General features: G+C 47.9%; 1 protein-coding gene across 1 annotated transcript in view; it reads right to left on the reverse strand.

Moving 5' to 3' along the window:
• Positions 1-8,343, reverse strand: part of GAD2 (glutamate decarboxylase 2) — a 106,587-nt gene that overhangs the window by 29,250 nt on the left and 68,994 nt on the right. Inside the window, exons 13-15 of the mRNA XM_004716101.2 lie at positions 6,563-6,712; positions 3,408-3,515; positions 3,063-3,152 (exon numbers count right to left, since the gene is read on the reverse strand). Of these exons, the coding sequence (XP_004716158.1) occupies positions 3,063-3,152; positions 3,408-3,515; positions 6,563-6,712 (348 nt within the window). The remainder of the gene's footprint in view (positions 1-3,062; positions 3,153-3,407; positions 3,516-6,562; positions 6,713-8,343) is intronic.

Below are 8,343 nucleotides of genomic sequence, written 5' to 3' on the forward strand. Positions count from 1 at the left end.
GACCTGGAAGAACTGGCCCTACAGACCCCATAGCTTCCCAGTGTCAATCCATCATACAATGCCTCCTTTCTAACAACCTCATGACGCTTACCCACTCTCCCTGCAACGCTCCCATCTTACCAGTTAAAAACCAAATGGTACTTATCGCTTGGTCCAGGACCTGTGCCTCATTAACGAAGCTGTTATCCCCATACACCCAGTAGCTCCCAACCCCTATACTCTCTTGTCCCACACTTTCCCTTCCACTATACCCTTTTCACCATCCCCCTTAACCCAGCTTGTCAACATTCCTTTGCCTTTACCTGCAGCCCCTCCTAAAACAGATCTAAAGCAGATACAGCCCAGTTCTGTTAACTTCTCTCTCCCTACAAGACACACTTATCTCTTCCACTGCTATCTGTTCAAGCCTGTGCCCCACCCCCACCATTCAGAGTTTAACTCTAAGTCAAAGCTGCCTTTAACAAACTCTGACAAGCCCTCCTTCACCCCCACCCCTGCATCTACCAAACCTGCCAAACCTTTTTCACTCTACACAGGCAAAAAACAAGGTATAGCAGTCCGAGTCCTGGCTCAGCTCCTGGGGCCCGCTCTATCCCCTCTAGCTTGTCTGTCTAAGCATCTAGATATGACAGTCAGAGGTTGGCAACCCTGCCTCCAGGCCCTGGTGCAGCCACCGCCCTCACCGAAAGAGCCCTAAAGTTCACCCAGGGAAAGCCTATCCCCACAGGCTGCAGGACCTCCTCTCACACCGAGTCCTGTGTTTGCTGTCTCCAAGCCGCTTGCAGAAAATCTATCGCATGTTTATCGAAAACCCTAACATAACTCTGCACCAGGCTCCCTCTTTAAACCCAGCAAGCCTCTTGCCTCAGCTCCTAGGCTCGCTGGAACTTAGTGGTCACTCCTGCCCCCAGACAGTTGAGGAACTAACACTGCCCCGACCCAGACTCTCTGATCAACCATTTCTTAACCCAGATCTACCTTTGTTTGTTGATGGCAGTTCTGTCCTAAATGCCCAGGGGCAATGGAAGGCTGCGTATGCTGTCCTCTTACTTGACCAAGTCTAGAAAGCTGCATGCCTCCCAGTAAAAACTGCTTCTCAAAAAGTGAAACTTGTTGCTCTCACTTGAGCTCTCCATGTAGCTAAAGAAAAAGATGGCTAATATATATTCTGATTCTAATTATGCGTTCCTTATAGCTCACTGTCATGGCACTATCTGGAAGGAGTGGGGATTTTCTGACTACCAGCGGGTCCCCCATAGTAAACGGTAAATTAATAGTTAATCTCTGACAGGCTCTTCAACTGCCAGCAAAAGTAGCCATCATCCATTGCAAAAAACATCAAACTGATAACTGTCTTGTCTCCCTCCCTCCAAAGGCAGTTAACATCCTTAACATGAGTCACCCTACAAAATCGCCAAGCTCTTGACTTACTAACAGCAGATAAAAGGAGAACATGCATGTTCTTCTAAATAAAGACTGTTGTTATTATATTAATGAATTGGGCATAGTTAAACAAAATGTTAAGGCACTCCGCACCATGGCCAATAAAATCAGGAAATGTCAGTGGAACACCACCAGCTTCTCATGGCCTGGATTATGCCCGTCACTGGGTCTCTGATAATAATCTGTGTGCTTTTGCTTTTAGGTCTTTGTGTGTTTAGATTCTTGCAGGAATGGATGAAAGATATCGCCAACCTGACCTTCAATCAGCTTCTTCACCCTTACAGTCCACTGCCTACCGCCCGGCCCCCAAACTTTCCAACTCTCAATCCCCCACTTCTTCGCCCTATCCCAGCAGGAAGTAGTTGAGACAGAAAACATCGCCCCATTACCAATATTAAGAAGTTTGGATGTTTGGGTCGGGTCTGAACTAGGCAGCCCCCTGTTTGGACTAAGCTGAAGCAGGTCTGGGCCCTGCACATGTCAAAGGTCAGCAGCGGGAGCCAGAGAAGATAACCGCCAGAGAAGATAACTAGTGAAACCAGATGCTCAGGTTCAAAGAAAGCCTCAAGGAGTCCACAAGCAATTCTCCGAGTTTCCAGACTCCATATGCTAATTAGCATACATTCCCCACCACCCCTTAAAAAACCCTTGCCCCAAGCTGCTGAGCACGACTTCCCTGACCTGTTGGCCTAGGTCACGGAACCTCGTCCGGGAGCTCCCCCATCCCCTAATAAAGCTATTTCTGTCTCTGCTCTCTCTTGTCCTGTCAGTTATGTCCGTCTTCCTCCCTGTTCCTCATTCCACTTCATGTATTTTAATCCTTAAAATAGTGCCTATCGAACCCACAGAAGGCCAAGATCCTTCACTTCCTTGCTTTATGGTCAGTGCAAAACAAAGGTAGACAAAGCTCAGAGGCCCAAATGTACATGATCAACCCTAGTGTCTTCCTTCTGCAGCGCGATGGGAGACGGGCTCCTGCCTGTAGTTAGCCTAGGCTGGGAAGCAAAGTTCACAGGTGTGTGGATGACGGGAGCAGGAGAGACTACATCTTTACAAGAGCCACACAGCTTAGTCTTGCTTCCACGGAAGTGCTGGCGAGTTTAAATCGTCTAACCTTGCAGCCTCCTGCTTAATGTGCAGTACCAGCTGAGCTTGTTTTCTGCATAACTGGCACTCTGAGTGATGGCAGTTTTTATTACTGCTTGTTGCCCTGTTACTTTCTGGGATCACCACAGCTCCAAAGACGCATCAGGACAGACAGCATTAACGCTGGCACCTCAGGAAGGTCAGCGGCAGTCTTATCCATTGGGGGCAGAAGTTTGCCGTGGTTGTAACCATGACCAAGTTCGCTTGGTAGATCCTTCACCTTCACCGATGGCTTTTGCTATTTTGGGGGTGGGGGTGGAGGTGGGGTCCCTTTAAGTGCTTGCTTTAAGACATTATAAACTCTCTCTCTGAAAAGAGAGAAGCAAATGGACGTCTTTAAACGTTCATCAGGATCTACTGGTTCTGTGGACGCCCCCAAAGCACCACCGTGGCCATGCTCAACACCCCCATGTGACCATGAGCGGGCCAGTACACACACCGGCAGGCGCACCGCAGGCTCCTGCACCTCTTACCTTGGAGAGGCGACTCACTCTTTCCTCCTTGTCTTCCAGGGCGCGCAGACTTGGAGGGACATACCAGAAGCAGACGTTGGTGTGCTGAGGCTGCAGGGAGGAAAGTCAGATTCACAGCCCGCCCCAACCCGCCACGGCGCCCATTCCAGCATCTCCTTTTATATCCCTGATGTCTAGGGAGTCGGGACGACACTGGGTGTTTATTCTAGCCCAACACCTAGAGTTTCCCCCCTCCATCACAGCCTCGCTTGCCTGGAACTTATTTACATTCAAACAAACAAATAAACAGTGATAAACCTGGGAAGGGACTGAACTCTTGGGGATGGTGGACATCGGAATACGTACCTTTCCATCAAACACCATTTCGTATCCTTCTCGGTTTTTTATGATATTGTATAAGTACTCTGCCAGCTCTAAGCACTTGTCAATCTGTGCTTCAAACCCAGTAGTCCCCTGAACGAGAGAACAAAGTCCGTCAGATGAGGCGCAGGATGAAGTGGTTCCTCTGGGCAGTCAGGGTCTCGCCTCCGTTCTCATCTACCCTCGCTCCTGGCCCTTTCTTCACACCAGCCTGTGCTTCTAGAAGCTTTTCGGTCGTTATTTTTTCCCTTTCACGCTCCCTGCACCACACAGGTGCTTTGGTTCTGTTTGATTTTGTGACTGCTCTCCTCCCACTGTTTCCCCCTGAGCCTCCCTTCCCTAAGCCATCATTTTGATTAGTCCAGGGGAAAGTCTGCCCCTGCATTCAGTTGCTAACAACAGGGGGCCCAGCCAGCCTCCTCCTGCAGAGATGCAGCAGCCGCTGCAGGGACTATTCCCAGGACGCCCCCATTCAGCCAGAGTCCATCTCGGAATCGTCCATCTCCAGCCCTCTGTGGTCACCAAAGCATCTCCCTTAGAACAAAGCAAGTATGTGCCGATGATTATTTGTGGAACAAAGGAATGAATGGATCTTAGGGAGCACACAGATGTTTTCTGTAGGTTAGCTGGTCACTCTGCAGGGCTCATTAGATGTCTCCCTTGGGGAGAAATGCCTTCCATGTCCGGATTGGTGAACATGGTCGCAGAGACCTTTTCGTGTCCAGCTCTGGGAGCCTGGATCCAGACACAGAAAAACAGAACAGCCTCACGGAGGACTTGTTTAAGAGAACTGAATGCACACCAGGGAATGACTTTGCAAAGTGGTTTCCTTCTGTCCCCCAGCGTTTATGGAGTGCTAATAGAAAGCTCAGAAACAGCTTGTGTGCATCCTCAGGGCCCTTAGGACTGGACTACCAGTGACTGATCCCACATTGAAACAAGAGGGAGCAATTGTTATGCAGATAAAGCGGGCCTCTTTCCTGTTTATACAGTCTCAGGAAAAAGGGAGACAAACAGAAGGCTTTGAAGTTGAACAGGCTACTTTTAAAAAAGATCTAATGGGATCAGAAATTAATTTCATCTGAGATTGCTCCTTAGTTCAAAGAAGGCCACAGGTGCTGGATGACTCCAAGGTTGGATGTGGGCTGATTTCTGAATGCCCAGTCGACACCTGCACCACATGCCCCATGAGTATGTATGTATCAAGGACATTAGTATTGGTTTGGACTGACACAAAAGGAATCGAGGAGCAGAGGTGTTCAATGAGTTTCCCATATGGTTGCCAATAGAGTGAGTTTTGTTGTTGAAGGGTGGGAAACAGGCATGTGTCCCTATCCGACTAGCAGCTTTCAAAAGATGACATCAACATCTTGCCCAGCTCAATGGACCAGAGTCTATCACACCACCCATCCTAGGCAGCACAGTGTAGCCTCATTTAACATTCAAGGAGACTTTAGGTGTGTAAGTCTCATGGGAGATTGCCTGAAGGATATGTAGACCAACCTCCCCTGGAAACCATCGAAGACAGTGGTTCTCAACCTGTGGGTCGTGACCCCTTTGGGGGGTCGAACGACCCTTTCACAGGGGTCGCCCAATTTATCACATTAGCAAAGTGACAGTTATGAAGTAGCAACAAAAATAATTTTTTGGGGGGGTGGGAGTCACCACAACATGAGGAACTGTATTAAAGGGCTGCGGCATTAGGAATGTTGAGAACCACTGATCTAAGAGATATGTCTGCATTAAGCGAGACCATCTTTTAATTTAAACCTTCTCTTCCTTCCATAAAATGGTTATGAATCGCATTGCTTCACCCCTAAATCCCCACTTTTCTTGCTAGCCACTCGCTCCCTGCTCTGAATGGCTTTGGCAATTCAGTTTACAGTGAACAATGTTCTAACCAGCAACATAAAGAACCCATCACTAGGGTTCAGACTGCCTTGCGCAGGTCTGAAAACTAACCAGTGCCCAGATCTGAGTCGTGGTGTGTCTCACTCCAGATGCTCCAGTTGTGAGCTTGCTCCCGAGGGACTGAGCCTGTCGCCTCATTGCCTTCGCTGTTCAGAATGCTTAGCTCTTCTAACCGTGTGGCTCTTCTACTCACGAGCCCTTGGAGCATGTCAGCTTCCCTTCAGTGTCTCCCTTTCTCCTTACTCTCTGTCAGGTGCCCCTCACACACTTACTTCACATGTGGCTTTGATACTATGCACAGTTGCCCCTGGTGACTGCCTCCTTTGGGAGAGAAATGAAATCAAATGGCCAGTTACCGACTTGTCCCACTGAAGTTAAGGATCTTCTCAAAAGTATTTTTTCATACCTTTCCAGCCTGTGTACAATAAAAGTACGATTTATATTCTTGGAAGGCAACAAGGAGTCCCAACCAGTCCAGGACTGTACACTAGTAGTTGCAAAGTTTACCTGCTCAGGAGACTTGTGACGACGTCTCGTTACATGCAGGGCATGAACAAGAGAGACAGTGCACAAGGGAGAACTAGATATTGCTGGGGGGTTTAAAACAATTCTAACTAGAGGCCATCTCGTAAGATGTCAAAAACAAGCTCTTATGATCTCACCCATTGCCACTGAGCCAATTCTGACTCACAGGACTGTCTGGGACAGAGGAGAGCCGCCCCTGTGGGTTTTGGAGCCAGTAACTCTACGGCAGTAGAAAGACCCATCTTGCTCCCACAGAGGCAGGTTGTTTCAAACTGCTAGCCTTCTGGTTAACAGCCCCAGCGGGTCACCCACTATGCCACAGTGCTTACTCTGTCCTTTTTGGTTCTCCAGATCTTGACAAATGTGCATTAACCTACCCAAATGTCCAACCATTTGGGAAAAGCCACGACTTGGTGACAGAAGAGGAAACACGTTGGAAGGCTGAAGGTGCTCTGCCCTCTGAAGCAGGGCGCCTTGGTTTTCTAGCGGCATGAGCAGCCGGGAGAGAAAACAGCGAACACCCACCGTGAGCTGCTGTGTCCCCACTCACGGAGCCTCTGCAGCTATTTCGATAGAGAACGAAAGAAACCTGATGTGGGGTAAGCAGTTTTCCACGAGGGAATCACTTTTGGACATGCGATCCTAGGTGACCTGAGACTCGGCCACTATTTACCGCTGACACTCGGGCGTCTGCACTTGCTTACCTTTGCCCTCCACATTAGCCACAGCTTAAAAACGTCCACATGGCGCCCGCACTGCAAGGCCTTGTCTCCGGTGTCATAGGACAGGTCATAGTGCTTGTCTTGCTGGAAGAGGTAGGAGGCGTGCATCTGGTTGCAGCTCTGCATCAGTCCCTAAAGGAGAAAAGAGTGATCTTAGGGACCTCTACTGAGCTTATCAAGTTATTTCATTTGATTCACAAAACTATCAAGAAAAGAGAGAAATTGAACATCCTGGAAGAGAGAGAGAGAGAATCACCCTCACAGAAGGGTCACAAGGAAGGGATGAGACAGCCAGGGTGGCATATAGCACCGATGAAACTCATAACATTCCTCTAGTTCTTTAATGTCCCCACCCCCATCATGAGTTCTCCTTTACAAATCCGGTTTGACCAGAGCATGCACACTGGTACAGATAAGAGCTCTCGACACACGGAATCCAGGACAGACAAAGCCATCCGGGTCAATAATGAGAGTAGGTGGAAGATGGGAGGAGAAAGGGGGAACCAATCGCAATGATTGATGAACAACCTGCGGCCCCCACCTCTGGGGAGGGGGCAGGGTACAAACAACAGAAACGTGGGTGAAGGGAGATAGTGGATGGGGTAAAATGTGAAAATAAAAATAATTTATAAATTATCAAGGGTTCATGAAGGCGGGAGGGGAGGGAAGGGAGGGAAAAGAGCTGATACCGAGGGCTTAAGTAGAAAGAAAATGTTTTGGAAGAGATAATGGCAGCATGTGTACAAATGTGCTTGATACAATTGATGTATGGACTGTTATAAGAGCTGTTTAAGAGCTCCCAATGCAGGGCTTTATTAAAATATATACCTTGATGGAATAGGCTGCTTTGGTTGGTTGGCTCTGTGGGATAAAGTATTCCCAGTCATGTCACTAAAAGTGAACAACGTACTCTTACTTTCACTTAGCTTTGTAAGAGCAGGCATTTCTTTGAAAGTGGGAGAGACCCATGGAAGTGTACACCCTTTCTTTGGGTGCTCCCGTTTTATTGTGATGAAAATACTTTGGCCACTCTTGGGCTTTGTAAAAGATGAGGAGTGCGATTCTTCTAATGTTTGATCCATGTTTGATGCAGGCCTGTATCCTTTACGGTTGCTTGTGTTTGGTCCCTTTTTGGAAACCAGAGGAGTGCGTGGCTATCCCATCTATCCACATATTGCAGTGAAAAGATGTGAAGGCACTGCTTTAAACACTCTATTTTCAGAGTATTTAAGTATCTCCTCTTTCATGTTCATCTAAGCCTCAGTACTGCGTTTTCATTTTGAATGGCTTCAGGTGGTTACAGTGGAAAATTCTGCTGATCTGCAGTGTAACAAGGACTATTGATTTGTCCTAGCACCATACAGCTACTTTGGGAAATTGGGGTGGCAAAGTGACCGACCTATTCCAAAGAAGAGGCAATGAATCACGCTTTTGGGGCTGGAACAGTACTGCCAATCTCCTTACTAGAAACCCCACACGTTTCAATTTGTCACGAACCATGGGATGCCTTTAACTCTTCCTTTATCGACAGTGTACTTGTGATTCTGCAAAAGCGTCAGCATCGTTTCTCTTCTGACTCATGCCCAGAGAAGAAAAGGCTAACATGTGATCATTGGGTTGAAGTTAGAAGTGAAAGCCCTTTAAAAAAGGTATCTGTCGTATGCAGACAGACCTGCAGAGACAACAACATGCACAAAAACAAGACAGAGCAAAACCAAGCAACAATGTACAACAAAACAGCAACAACATCAAGCCACTGACAA

The sequence above is a fragment of the Echinops telfairi genome, unplaced genomic scaffold, assembly GCF_000313985.2.
Source record: "Echinops telfairi isolate 266 unplaced genomic scaffold, ASM31398v2 ScPeMD7_7461;HRSCAF=8499, whole genome shotgun sequence".
NCBI classification, from domain to species: Eukaryota; Metazoa; Chordata; class Mammalia; order Afrosoricida; family Tenrecidae; genus Echinops; species Echinops telfairi.